General features: G+C 44.3%; 2 protein-coding genes across 6 annotated transcripts; both read left to right on the forward strand.

Moving 5' to 3' along the window:
- Positions 1 to 328: 328 nt before the first annotated feature.
- LOC125717599 (G-protein coupled receptor 4-like) lies at positions 329 to 7,217 on the forward strand. 5 transcript variants are annotated; one of them, XM_048990732.1, is made up of 4 exons: positions 329 to 509; positions 2,798 to 2,895; positions 3,475 to 3,666; positions 5,622 to 7,217. In XM_048990732.1, exon 4 carries the CDS (start codon positions 5,631 to 5,633, stop codon positions 6,582 to 6,584), a length of 954 nt encoding a protein of 317 aa, XP_048846689.1. In that variant the 5' UTR covers positions 329 to 509; positions 2,798 to 2,895; positions 3,475 to 3,666; positions 5,622 to 5,630; the 3' UTR covers positions 6,585 to 7,217. The 5 variants fall into 5 exon arrangements, with proteins under 5 accessions (XP_048846689.1, XP_048846690.1, XP_048846688.1 ...); XM_048990733.1 differs by having other exon boundaries at positions 2,798 to 2,833; positions 2,948 to 3,666; XM_048990731.1 differs by lacking the exon at positions 329 to 509 and adding an exon at positions 519 to 1,440 and having other exon boundaries at positions 2,798 to 3,666.
- A 2,560-nt stretch (positions 7,218 to 9,777) lies between these two features.
- On the forward strand, positions 9,778 to 12,757 carry tubb4bl (tubulin, beta 4B class IVb-like). The gene is made up of 4 exons (XM_048990686.1): positions 9,778 to 9,932; positions 10,453 to 10,561; positions 10,847 to 10,957; positions 11,427 to 12,757. Exons 1-4 carry the CDS (start codon positions 9,876 to 9,878, stop codon positions 12,482 to 12,484), a joined length of 1,335 nt encoding a protein of 444 aa, XP_048846643.1. The 5' UTR covers positions 9,778 to 9,875; the 3' UTR covers positions 12,485 to 12,757.
- Positions 12,758 to 14,279: the final 1,522 nt, after the last annotated feature.

Consider the following 14,279-nt stretch of genomic DNA (forward strand, 5'->3'; position numbering starts at 1 on the left):
ATGGGGACATTATTTTTACTTCCTTTGTTTATGGTGCGACGTTATTAATGAAATTTTACAGTGACATGTGGTCAGACGTTTATGCACAGAGAGGCACGCGTGCACCGTTGTGAGATTCTGCCGTCCAGCAGTGGGGTGATGCTGTCTCCATCCTGCAGGGGGCAGTGTGTGTTTGTGCGTGCGTGTGTGTGTTTCTATTGTGAGTTTGAATATAGCAATGACAGCGTACATGTGACAGAAACTAGTTTGCCCGTGGGGACACTGAACATAGAGAGCATCATTTCTCTGGGTTAGGACCCATTAGTGGCGCCGAATGAGGCGCAGTGACACTGAGTGGCCACACGGAAAATGCTTCTGGAAAGAGGGATTTGCCCCCCCACCACCACCCTAACCATTAACTGAAAGGAAATAGGAAATCGTGCCCTTTATCTGCATGCAGAAAAACATGCCGCAGGTGGTCCCCGATGGCAAGCAGTGAACAAATCGTTAAGGGCAGCCAGGGAAAAAAGGTGGGAACATAGGAAGCCGTGTGTGTGTCAGTGAGCGAAGGGTGTGAACAGCTTGTGGGAACGAGTCCAATCTAAAAGACAGGCGGGAGAAAAATATGGCAGCTCCGTTCGCGGTCATATAATCATGGAATACGTGCACGTTTTTATGAAACATCCATGCTATTAATTAGAAATTTAAATACAGACGCTCCCAGGGTTACGATGGTCCATGCTACAATATTTCAACTTTACGATGGGAAAATGTTTTTCACTTTCAGTACATTATTCAATAAATTACATGAGATATTCAGCACATTATTATAAAATAGCCTTTGTGTTAATGATATTGCCCAACTGTAGGCTAATGTAAGTGTTCTAAGCATGTTTAAGCTAGGCTAGGCTGTGATGTTTGTTAGGTTAGGTATATTGTATTAAAATGTATTTTCACCATACAGTATTTTCACCTTACGATATCCGTGTATCGGAACGTAACCCCATTGTACGCTGAGGAGGGGCTTTAATGTGACTAATGACCAACATTAAAAAGTAGATTTGTTTTGGTTCTAGCTTTGCTTCATTTCATGTGTTTAATTGTATAATGTATGTTCATTTCACAGTCGAACAGTTTACTGGAGAGACTCGGGTTAAGCACAGTGCTCAATGCTATGACACCAGCTTGAGCCGTCGTCCATGTTGACTTTTTTTGTAGCTCCTCGGTGGAATATATGTACTCACATATGGGAGAAAAACACCATTTCTTGCAAGTGTGCATTATTTGTATATGAGCAGGCACTCGTTTAGCATACTTTTTGAAATCTACAGCCCTTCTCTCAGCTGTTTCAGTGTTTAGGACTCCAATAGGTCAATGGTGCCCTCACTGGTTATCAATGGACATTACAAGTCCGTCAATGACATCATGACGAGGTTTTTCTCCTTTTTCGTTGTATTTAAGGTAATTATATAGAAAAAAAAGTTTTTTTGTGTGCGCGTGACCTTGTAAGAGAACATTGGGTACAAAGGCGCCCCATAAACTTCACGAACTCGGCCAACCACATTCCCCGCGGCTTCAGACGTGACTTTAAAACCCAATTTGCTGGCCAATTTGCTTTGTTCTGTGAGTATCTTGCACACTTTGTCTGTCGATCGTTACGGGAGTTCCCGAGCTACACCTGGAGACCGGGGTTGTTCGACTATAAACAGGTAAATGAGTCAGTTGGGGTGTCAGATGGTCTCTGGGGATTTGTCTGGCGCTTTATACTAAGCTGAAGGATGTGGGGCAGGGGCGGAATGGCAACACAACGAGGTTCACAGTACACAGAAGGTGCCTGTTATCTGCCAGCTGCTTGATAGTTACAACTCAATATTTTACTATTTGTTTAACAATTTTGTGGAGAAGCTTGCATGAACTTCGTGCTCATGGTCACAAGAGTGGTCACGTGTCCTATTCAAAATGCGAATGGGCGTGGCCATATACAGATCAACAGTTGCCGTGGGCAGCAGTGTTTTGCACGCACATTATTAACTTGTGATTCAGTGTTAATATGGCTTGGAGGTAATTATGGACACTTGGATATAAGGCAAACATTTACTGGGCTTTACTGTCTGTTGAATAAGCTGAGTAAGTCAAAGTCTAAGCGTTTGATTTTTTGGTTCGGTCCGTTTGAGGGCCTTTTGGACCACCAGTGGTTTCTTCTCAGCCGGCTATGGAGGCATAAGGGTAGATTCAGGGAGGGGGGGGTCAACCTGCTCAATAATATCACAGATAATGCCCGTTTACAAAAAGATTATGGCCTGTGCTTTCCTTTCTGTCTGATCCTCGTATCCCCATTTTGACCCCATGTGGTCTGTTGGGTTTGGCCTTCTCTAGTTTGAGTTTCTCCAAATAAAGCCCCCTTTGTTCTTCCCCACACTCGCTTTCACCCTCGTGTGCAGGTTTCTGCTGCGACTCCCTAATTAGGTCACTAATTAGAGGACTGATTGTCTTAAGAGTCCTCACACCTGGGTTTGAACAGCTGACCAAAAGCTTATCCCAGACACCTGCATACACACTGGCCCTTTCTGGATAAGATTGCCCACCTTGTAATTGATCTTCTTTAGAACTCTTGTGTGGACCCATATAGATCCACAGGCATGCTGAGTAGTGGTTCTGTTGCATCTGCCCTGTCATTATATATGGTAGCTATAAACATAATGAAGTATTTTTTGAGATAGTAAACAAGATCTCTGATTTCATTGGATGTATTGGACTCCAGCAAAATATGAATAGAATTTCTAGACATGATCTGCTGGAATTGTATAGTTTCTTGAAGGTCCTCATGCTCTTCAGACACTACCGCACAAAGCAGGTGAGGAACTACAATCCCCTCTTCATCAACGGGACCCCAGTGGAGAGAGTGGACAGTTTCCGGTACCTGGGCATCCATTTCACACCCTAACAATGGACTCTTCTCCCTGATGAGGTCAGGGAAGCCATTTCATTCCCTAAAGGTCAACACAGAGAGAATGAGGAGAAGCTTCTTCCCTCAAGCTATTCAGTGCGCAAACCAGGACAATACCCAGGATGCGAGAGAGTGACCGTGATGGAGTGACATCATCAACCCTTCGATCTTTTCCCCCCAATGCATAACACTTTTGGCTATATTATATTGTACGCTCCATACATCTATGCTATCTCATAGTTCTGTAAACTCAATTTTCAATATTATTCTATTGTGCAAAATATCTACAAAATATAGCACATATTTCTTTTTATATCCCTGTATATAGTATAGATAGTACTATATCTAATCTCTTTCTATCTTTTTTTATATTGTTTTAAATTGTTTTTTACCCGTTTTTTCCTCGGAGCATTGCAACAAGCATTTCACTGCAGGTTGTAGTATGTATGATCATACATGCGACAAATAAAAATTTGAATTTGAATTTCCATGTTGTCATGAAAGTAAGCCGCCACTGCTGTCCATGCCTCTGAGCTCGTTCCCCACAGAATCACGGCGTCTTCGGAGTCCTCTTGCACGGGTTCTTCTTCGAAAAACACCGCCACAGGTGCGATCCCACAGGAACCTGGCCCAGAACCATTCAGGTGGATCCTCCCTTTCATAAAAGAAGTTGCGCCTTCTCCGACTTCCCACTCGCGAGACCGTGGAGAAAGTCACTCGATCTATAGTCCCGGACAGAGGTAAGGCTGCCCTTTGGCCCTGTGGGGACAAGCTGAGGATTACGGAATGCTTTGCGTCGTGTTTTGTTCGGCTACATGTTGTGTTTCACCTGTAGAATTATGTCTGGAGAGCTTTTGCACTGATTATTGTCTGATTCTAAGCGAAATGGAATAGTCACTCGACAAAATGTCAGCATAGGACTAAAGGAAACGGCAACTAAGGGTGAAGTGACCAAAAAAACAAATTAATTTTTAAAAGACCTATATGATGAAAGGGTCTACCTTTGGTGTGGGGAAGATTATGGGTAAATCATACTAGAAGCTGGAAATACATTGTATACATTGATATAACTGAGTTCTGTTTGCACATGATGGTTATAATGATTGTAAATGTAATATTTATGCTGTTATTTATATCAAAATAACATAAAACACATAGTCCTTGATCTAGTTTTATTCTCCGATTAATGAGACATTGTCTCATTGTCTTATTGTCCTCTACAGAATATGTATTTGGGGACAAGGAAAATCCAATATTTGTTCACAAGTTATTCAAACTGTTGTGGCAATAAATTACCTTTGCAAAATAATTTTCATGAAGTAACATATTAAACCAGTTTCTGGCACAACAAGAGACACATACACAGACCTAATTATGTCTTCACATGCATCATTTTTGTTTGTTACTTATGTACATGAAAAAAATCTGGACAGCTGTTCCTAAGGGACATTGTGACAAACAGCACTGTTCCCCCGGAAGGATCCAGCGCTCCCTGGGGTCCAGGCCAGTGCTGCTGTGGGGTAGATGAAGGACCAGAGGTGGATCCTCTTGGAGGTTCTTAAATCACAGCGCTGTAGCAAAGGGAACCAGAGGGAAGCCACACACTCCAGTCACGGAGGGGGCGGTGCTTCAGGATGGGGGAGGGGCCAAAAGACTTACTTATATTAGCAGCCTCAGGTATATAACCATCAGTCTCATTACTCATTTACTTGCACCAGTCTTCAAATCATGAACGTCACTGACGCAACATTACAGCTCACACTTTTGGCATTTACAAATGTTCTGTTTAGCAAGTTCGAACCAAGGCAGTCAAGGAAAAATTAGGTACATTTCTCTAGATTTCAAGAAAACGGATTGAAGAAAACTACAAGCCACAGTCAGTGCAGGGTGAGCGGAAAGCTCAGTACAGGTGTCTTCTCCAGCACGAAGATCGCTCGCCTTTTATTGCGGCGAGCGGAGAGGGGGGGCCATTCCCCAATCAGGTCCCTCTTTCCCAGGGGTATCAGGAGGCATGTTTGTAAAGAGGCAGAAAACTCATAGGGCTTTTGTTACATGGTGGGGTGAGTCCCTTAGGGGATAATAAGAAAACCGTCAGAGCCTCATTCTGCTGTACAAACACTGCCAAGTAGCACCTGCCCCAGTCCCTGTCTGCAACTAGTTTGTCGCCATCAGTTGGTAAACAAGGGCCGCAGTAACCCAATGCAGTGCATTGTACAATCCAGTGAGCTTTAAGATTTTGTTTCTGGGACTTGATTTTTTATTTGTGTGAGAGTGCAATATTCTTTGCAATTTGTCAAAAGCCCTGATGTTTAATCAGGCGTACTGAGCTACCCGAGATGCTTGCCCAAAGCAATAAAGTCGTGGAAATACAAACAGTCTGCAAGAGCTGTAATTTTAACAGTTTTGGATGCTTGTTTTGTGCATTAGCATGTTTAAAATGTAGTCTCTGAATGACCTTTAGGTTACAACACCCCAAGCTAGTAACTGAAAATGTATAGTTGAGAAAAGCACAAATGATACTGCATTAAAGCTGACAGATGTTTTAAGAAGTGACCACGACTAAAGAATTCAGGACATCCAATTGTGGGACACTAGTACCTATAGTACTAATACCTATTCTGGGATGCATTGGTCTATCAACGATTCTTGATTGCACTTCTTGGTGTCAGAACCTGAATATCTTTTCGGATTGCAGGAGTGAGCTATGAATGGACAACTTGTTGTCAATGACACCTACAATGTTCTCGTCAACGCTACACTGCCCCCCGCCAACAGCACGATGAACGGCATAGGCAACACGACGGCGAAGCCCATCAGCGTCTTTGATGGCTGCGAAGAGATGTTCGCCGCAATTCTGTTTGACCTGTGCGTGCAGGTCTTCAACGTCTTTCTGGGCTTGCCTGCCAACATCCTAGTCATGGTGACCATCTACAGGAACCGACGGGAGCCCTCTACCTCGGACATGTTCATCTTCCCCCTGGCTTTCATGGATGCCTACTTTGGTGTCATGGTGCCCATCTCCTTCCTGAACTTATACTACTGGCAAAGTGTACAAGGCTGGAGGGCCATCAAGTTCGCCTACGGGATCAAAGACACCAGTGGCCCCCTCCTCCTCTCCTGCATCTGCATGGACCGCTTTCTGGCTGTGCTCTTCCCCATCACCTTTAGCCGCCTGAAATCCCATAAATACCGATTGTCCTGCTCTGGGCTGGTCTTGCTGCTCACCTTCACCTATGCCACCGCCAAGACCACGGACAGGGTTCCCCACTTTGAGAGAATCTTCACAGGAGAGATCCTGACCGTATTCACCCTCATGGTGCTGTGCAACCTCTCCATCCTCTGGGCACTACAACGCTCAAGGGCGGGCCGTGACGAGATGCACCCGATGAAGAAGAAAGCCTTCAAGATGGTGCTCTCCATCCTGGCCATAATCATCTTCAACTACCTGCCTCCCGTGGCCCTGTTTCCCTTCCAGGATAGCTACAACCCCGACGTTTTCCGCTGCTATGTGCAGCCGGTCGGCTTCGCATTCGTTAACATCAGCAGCAGCATGCAACCTCTCATCTACCTGTCCCGCCTGGAGAAGCTGCCCTGCATCAGCGACGCCTGCAGACAGAGCTGCGCCCCAAAAAAGAAAGGCGAGGCTCCGCCCACATAGACGCACCTCCACAAAATTACTACAAGTTTTGCCGAAATGGATGCTGCCCTCCCATCATAGGATGGGGGTCAACTTCAAAACTCCAGTTCAGATCTTCTCCCAGATCTCATGAATTGTCTCTATAAAAAACAAACATAACATAAAGCATAATTACTACAAGGCTATATTCATGCTGGACTCTTCTCCGATATGTTCTGACAATTTCCTGATTATTGCTATTATTTTAATGCTTTTGATATTTTTAAACCACGTCGAAGGACAGTTATTTTGCCCTATGTTTGGCAAATACTGAATTTATAATGTTGAAATGATTGTTTGTATATGTCACAGGCAATGAAATAGTAATTGCACAAATTAAACCAAGGAAATAGGTTTTAATATTAACTTTTTAAGAGTCCAGCTGTAATTCCCCCCCCCCACACACACACAGATGTTTGCTCTTGATGCAACCAAAATTGACCCGACTGCCAAATGTGCCGTATCTGCTGTGGATTCGGGAAATCTGAAGTGAATAAAATCGATTTTCCTGTTACATCTATCTTAACTGAATAAGCATGCATTAGTGCCAGCCTTTGTTTGTCTTTTATCATTTTTCATACTTAGGCACAATAAAAATGTACTTTTTCGTGTGTATTTGCATATGGTGTCTAAATGTCTTATGAAAAAGGGAAATGGGAAGAAAAATAGACACACAGTACTGTGTAAAAATCATAGGCAGTCATAGAAAATGTTTATAGCTGTTTATCTGGGCAGTATATATTTATATATATTTATATAGTATATAAGTATATTTGCTCAGAAAAAAACGGAATCTAACAGAAAATATGCAAATAAACAGCAACGATAAAAAAATAAATAAGAATTTCTTCTGTTCCATAAAAAGTTGTTGATGCCGTGTTGGATGGTTAGACGATGGTTAGATGATGGTTAGACGATGGTTAGATGATGGTTAGATGATGGTTAGACGATGGTTAGACGATGGTTAGATGATGGTTAGATGAACACCGCGTCAGATCCCACACCTCTCTTTAGGGGCACCCCAGCCATTCCGTGTGTCAATTAAATTTCTCCACCAGCTCAATTAATTATTCAGCTTAATTAGTTAAAACCCTTTTTGAGGTATCGATTAGTCAAACATGCTACGCTAGTGATCGAGTCGGGTACAGGGAAACAGATGATTGCTGTAAATAGTAGGGTGACCTTAGGGAGGTTTTGAAGTGACTGACACACTTTGATCATTGTTCCACCATCAAGATCGAGATCATTTAACCATCATTTCTGCTCATTACCTACAACGTTTGCATAGTACTGCATACGTTGGTGGTTTTTGTGAATCCTGAAGGTCTGGTAAGTGGTTAATTATGTAGATCTTCGTGAATGTTTATCACTGTGAGTTTATAAATAATGTTCTCTAAAAATGCGTGCATGATGATCTAGATAGACAAAGACGCGGCAATTTTGTGCAGTTTTTCCTCATGACCATAACATACTTTATAAATATACCATGTAAATGAGAGACAGAACAATCACAGAGGGGTTGGATTTACGTGAACTTTTGTGTCTCTGGCAGCTGATTACCAATCTCATGCATGTAAGCAGCTCAGGTAATGGACCCTAGCTGACCCTGAGTCAGTAGGATGCGAACAGGGTCAGCTTGGGCCTTCGTGGCAGCACTTATCACCAGCTTATATTGCTGTATGCAAATGAGCTTTAAACCACTTTAGTATGGTTTCATAATTGCAATAAACTCACTTGTTTCATTCAATCCTGCTAACCAGCATTTTTGCCAGACTGTCTCCCAGCAGTGTCATCACGGAAGAACAACAAACTATCATATAAATTAAATCTAACAAAAATATTATAACAATAACACATGTTATTTTGTGATTTAGGCTATGTTGTGCAAGACAAAAGTTAATTGCAGGGATGACATGCATGTATGAAGAATGCTGCTCCCAGATTGAATGCTCTGGCTTTCTCTGGGATAATGGCTCCACCTGGTGTAGGCAAAGCGCAGTTTCTCCTGTCAGTGAGAATAAGTCAGTTCCTTCGTTCCATTACATCGTCGTCTTCCTTATTTTCCTACTTATTGAAACGGTTAATTGGCCCACACATATTTGGATCGCCCGTTAGGAATTGTTTATAAGTATGTCGCCTTAAGGACGGGTGACAGTTATGCCGCGTTATCCTTTGTATGCGACTTTACTCAGGGTTCCTCTGAAATTGTGAGAAGTCGCCGGCTAGCTGCTTAGATGCATTTTAAACAATAGCCGAAATGCGAAGAAACTCCAGAATAATTACCCTTTAATTTTAATAATACAAATACTAGTACTAAAAAAGAAAACTAATTTTTCGCTTCGTTTTTACTTACATCAAGGACAGCAAAGTGAGTTGACAGAATTTTGCATTAAAATGATCAAAATATTCAAAACGTGTTTTAGCTACGCGTTTAAAAATTAATATGCAGTAGAGGATAGGATATATAACGTCGCGTCAATCTTTTAATTTAAGAAAATCTAATGATACCTATACGCCTATGCACGAGTGGAAATTCACAATTTAAAGTACTGTAGCTTATGAATGAGTAACATTTTCAGTGTTGTTCCGTCCGTCGGCTGACTGCTGAATTTGCTGGACAGCTCCTGCTAGGGGAACTGTGAATTTATTTAGGTGCGCAAACCTACGCAGAGAAATTAAAACGTGGTACACAAAAAAAAAGTGAAAGGAAAAGACATCAACTACCCACTAGATGTCGGCAACATACCCTGAAGAAAAACCAGTGACCTTAAAAAATATCGCAAAATAAAACAATACTTTTATTCGTATTTTGGTAAACGTTTCTATAGATTATGATTTTTGTAAAAATACATTATAATGCAAAAAACTATAGCATTGTGCACTATGCAAATACCTTCATTGCCTCTATGAAAAAAATCTTCGCTGTCATATTTTCGTGTTAACAGAATGAGTACAGTGTAATTGCTTGGGCTAATGTATTTAAATCTTATTGAAATTATTTCTATTTATATTTATATGATAATTGCAGCACGGAAGTATTTGCACCACCGATCACGCGGCTGTCAAATTGGCCAATATCTAGCCACTATGTCACTCATCGCGCGGGGCTCGCGCTGCATCTAATCCCCAAGGCCCGGTTGCCATGGAGATGACGTCACGCTGCAGCACTGGATCACTTGGTGTACGAGCGCCGTCCTCGGCAGTCTCTCTCCGTGAGCTGAGAAGGAGCGTGCAAAGCGAAAGCGACCGACTGCTGCCTCTGCCGCCATCAACATGCGCGAAATAGTGCATCTCCAGGCTGGACAATGCGGGAATCAAATCGGGGCGAAGGTAATATGATCGTAATAATAACGCTCGATATACAATTTTGTGGGATGTAGTGTCACGCTGCTTGCAAATGCCCGCATTAATTTAATTCGCATGAGTGCGTAACATTGCTGTCGCTTCAGATACGTCTATCGTCATACCAAGAATTTTCCAGAAACCTTATGCAATAAATGGTGGATTTTCCTGTTCCAGATCGTCGCAGTTACTAAATGAAATATGGCAATGTGTTTCATCAAAAATCTTTACTTTTTAATTGAAAACATGCACTTTGTAGCAATGGGGAAAAAATGAAAATATATGGTGTCATAGCAAATAAATAAAATATCAGTAATAGTAACTATGTGAAATTTCACAGAAGCCGAGGTGTAATAAGAAGGACATTAAAGACCAGACTCTTGTCCTCCATCCCCCATCCCTTGATGTACGTCTCCCCATATCCCTCTCATTCCCTACCTCCCTCACTCCATCCATCCCCCTCTTCCCTCATCCTCTCTCTTTCTCTCCCTGCCCTGACTCCACGCAGTTCTGGGAAGTCATCAGTGATGAACACGGCATCGACCCCACAGGAACATACCACGGGGACAGCGAGCTGCAGCTCGAGAGGATCAGCGTGTACTACAACGAGGCCACAGGTGAGGGTACCACTGATGCTGGAGTCAAACGTAAACACGCTAACCACAATTGCGCAATTAACATTATCCAAGTGCAGGCAGTGTATTGCCTCGTAAGTGAGGACAGCTGGTTGATGATGGTGAACAGCAAAGAGCTCTGTGGATGACGGGAGACAGGAACAGAACCACAGATTAGCAGAAAGTGAGCTTCCCATTTGCATTGCAAACCATATCTTTACTACTACTACTATTATTTATTTACTCGTTTGTTTGCTTGTTTGTTTTCCGGCTATCATTTTGATACAGGAGGAAAGTATGTCCCTCGAGCCATCCTGGTGGACCTGGAGCCCGGCACTATGGACTCTGTGCGATCCGGACCCTTTGGACAGATCTTTAGGCCCGACAACTATGTGTTTGGTAAGTGCGAGTGGACATCCTTTCCCCTCCATATGTGATACGTCCAGATGCCTGTCGGCGCCCTGGGCCCCATTTTTGCGATTGGATTCGGTCTTATGTTGTGATAAACGCTTGAATTTCTGTGTACATGTTATGCTTCGCCATTGGAAAAAGTGTAAATATCGCCTGAGGTAGTATTGACACTCCACTGTTATTTTCCTGTACTGTGACGCGATTGAGTGGATGTGGGAAGGACCATCTGTTGCCCTGGCAGAGTCTTAGTTCACTGCGACACCCTGTTGTTCTCGTCTGGGTGGGGATCCCAGAATAGTCGTCATGTGACCGTTTGAGCCAATGCTGCCTTTTCACTAGGATTTATAATAATATGGTTTACCCCCATTTATAGTGATTAATGTGAAGATGAATTAGTAAAGTGAGGGTTGCGGATGGTTTTAGTCGGGTGAAATGTTGCATGTCGTTTTACACGCAGGCCAAAGCGGAGCTGGCAACAACTGGGCCAAGGGGCACTACACAGAGGGGGCGGAGCTGGTGGATTCGGTGCTGGACGTGGTGAGGAAGGAGGCGGAGAGCTGCGACTGCCTGCAGGGCTTCCAGCTGACACACTCGCTGGGCGGGGGCACCGGCTCGGGCATGGGCACCCTGCTCATCAGCAAGATCCGCGAGGAGTACCCCGACCGCATCATGAACACCTTCAGCGTGGTGCCCTCCCCCAAGGTGTCCGACACCGTGGTGGAGCCCTACAACGCCACGCTCTCCGTGCACCAGCTAGTGGAGAACACAGACGAGACCTACTGCATCGACAACGAGGCTCTGTATGACATCTGCTTCCGCACGCTGAAGCTGACCACGCCCACCTACGGCGACCTCAATCACCTGGTGTCGGCCACCATGAGCGGCGTCACCACCTGCCTGCGCTTCCCCGGCCAGCTCAATGCTGACCTCCGCAAGCTGGCCGTCAACATGGTTCCCTTCCCCCGCCTTCACTTCTTCATGCCCGGCTTCGCTCCCCTCACCAGCAGGGGGAGCCAGCAGTACCGCGCCCTGTCCGTCCCAGAGCTCACCCAGCAGATGTTCGACGCCAAGAACATGATGGCCGCCTGCGACCCGCGTCACGGCCGCTACCTGACGGTGGCCGCCGTCTTCCGAGGCCGCATGTCCATGAAGGAGGTGGATGAGCAGATGCTGAACGTGCAGAACAAGAACAGCAGCTACTTCGTGGAATGGATCCCCAACAACGTCAAGACGGCCGTCTGCGACATCCCGCCCCGCGGCCTCAAGATGGCCGCCACCTTTATCGGCAACAGCACGGCCATCCAGGAGCTCTTCAAGCGCATCTCCGAGCAGTTCACCGCCATGTTCCGTCGCAAGGCCTTCTTGCACTGGTACACTGGCGAGGGCATGGATGAGATGGAGTTCACCGAGGCGGAGAGCAACATGAACGACCTGGTGTCCGAGTACCAGCAGTACCAGGATGCCACAGCTGAGGAGGGTGAGTTCGAAGAGGAAGGTGAAGAGGAAGTCGCTTAAACTCTATTTCCGGAAAAGAATCCCCCGTCTGTTCAACAATTAGATCCCCAACCCAACAGTTAAAGCATATGTGTTATACCTTTAAGGGACACAGAAAATGCTGTTTTTCTCTGTGTTTACTGCATGAATTCAGTCACCCTTCAATGTCAATCCTACATTTCCCTGCACTTCAACAAATAACACATAAGCAGTGAAACCATTCAGCTATAAAAATGGAAGGAAGACACAGTGAAATGTCACCTGTAATTTATTAAAGATGTATTGAATTTCTGAGTTGTGTGTTACTCTGCATATATCATTATTGTATTGAGAAAGTCAGCCTCTTTGTTCCATAAATATCCGCTAGATGGCAGTGTGATACCAGAATCCGGCCACAAAAATGCCGAGAAGAAATCTCCTTAGCTATGTTAAACCTCTTAATGGCATGTTTTATAACGCCATCCAGTAGGGGTCTAGGATTACATGATTTATGGCTATGCGCAACTGCGCTGCGAAAAATAGACCAAGATGTCAAAGTTGCATGATAATGCGCGTAGTTGTGTACTGTTCCTGTAAGAAAATCCATCCATCCATCCATTTCCCAAACCGCTTATCCTACTGGGTCGCAGGGGGTCCGGAGCCTTTCCCGGACGCAATGGGCACGAGGCAGGGAACAACCTAGGATGGGGGGGCAGCCCATCGCAGCTGTAAGAAAATGTAAATCTAAAAATCTTGCTTTCTGGGTTTAGCAAATTTTAAATTGGAAACACACGCTCTCACTCCAGTGTCAGCTAATTTTTTTTAAATCTGATCTCAGCCAAAGGTCGTCCCAGCTGTCATAAAGTATAAATTGGGAGAGAAAAAATCACAATGATTGTGTGTTTCTATGCCTAATCCTCACCGTCAATAATAATGGCGTTTAAGATATCGATCAGTTAGAAATTAAAAAGGATTGTCTAAAATATGAGGACTGCGGCTATACACTCCTAAAACAAGTCGTCATTGTGCCAGACCAGCCCCAGCAAGGATCCCGGTCATTCTGCAAAGCCAATTACAGCTTATCACTCAGCGCTCGGACTCAATGCCGCAAAAGCCTGTGGTTGGTTCTTTTTAATTTCGAGTATTTCCCCCCCTCATCTCTGACAAAGGGAGGTATACGTTGTAAACGGGAACGATTCATTTCTACGCTGTGAAATTGTGTGGCGCTTGTTTGGTATCGTTTTATGGAGATAAGGCGTCGAGCTACAATGATGCCCAGTGTTATTGCTACCAGTAAGGGGGGGGGGGTGTCATACAAGCTCTGCTACAGCGATCTAAAGACGCACAACAAACAAAAGGACTTCTATTTCCTATGGCGATATCCAGCGCTTGGAGTGGGCCGGTATTCACCGCTATGCAGTACCGATACCGCATTGTTTTTCTGTTCAGAGTACTGAGAACGGTTCCTGAGTACGGGCCTCCTGGCACCTAACGCGGTCTGCCGGCACTAAATAACAAGGGCAATACTGGCACCCGTTCTTCCACATTTCAAGCATTGCTTCCATTACTAACGAACGCGTGTAATGGAAACATGCTACTTTTGCTTATTTCCCGTTTCACTAATTCCTTTTTCTAAATAATGAAACTCCATCGAAAAAAACATACAAGGGATAGGCTGAAGCCCCAAAAAGGAATTATCCTAAATCCAACATTTTTTTTTTTAAACTAACTACAAAAGTCATTTTGTGTGGGAACGTTCCAGAAACATCTCCTCGTCGACAACACGCAGCAAAAATACAGCCGCGCCGGAAGAAGGACTTCGGCAACCCCTGGTCTA

Source organism: Brienomyrus brachyistius, chromosome 22, assembly GCF_023856365.1.
Source record: "Brienomyrus brachyistius isolate T26 chromosome 22, BBRACH_0.4, whole genome shotgun sequence".
NCBI lineage: Eukaryota > Metazoa > Chordata > Actinopteri > Osteoglossiformes > Mormyridae > Brienomyrus > Brienomyrus brachyistius.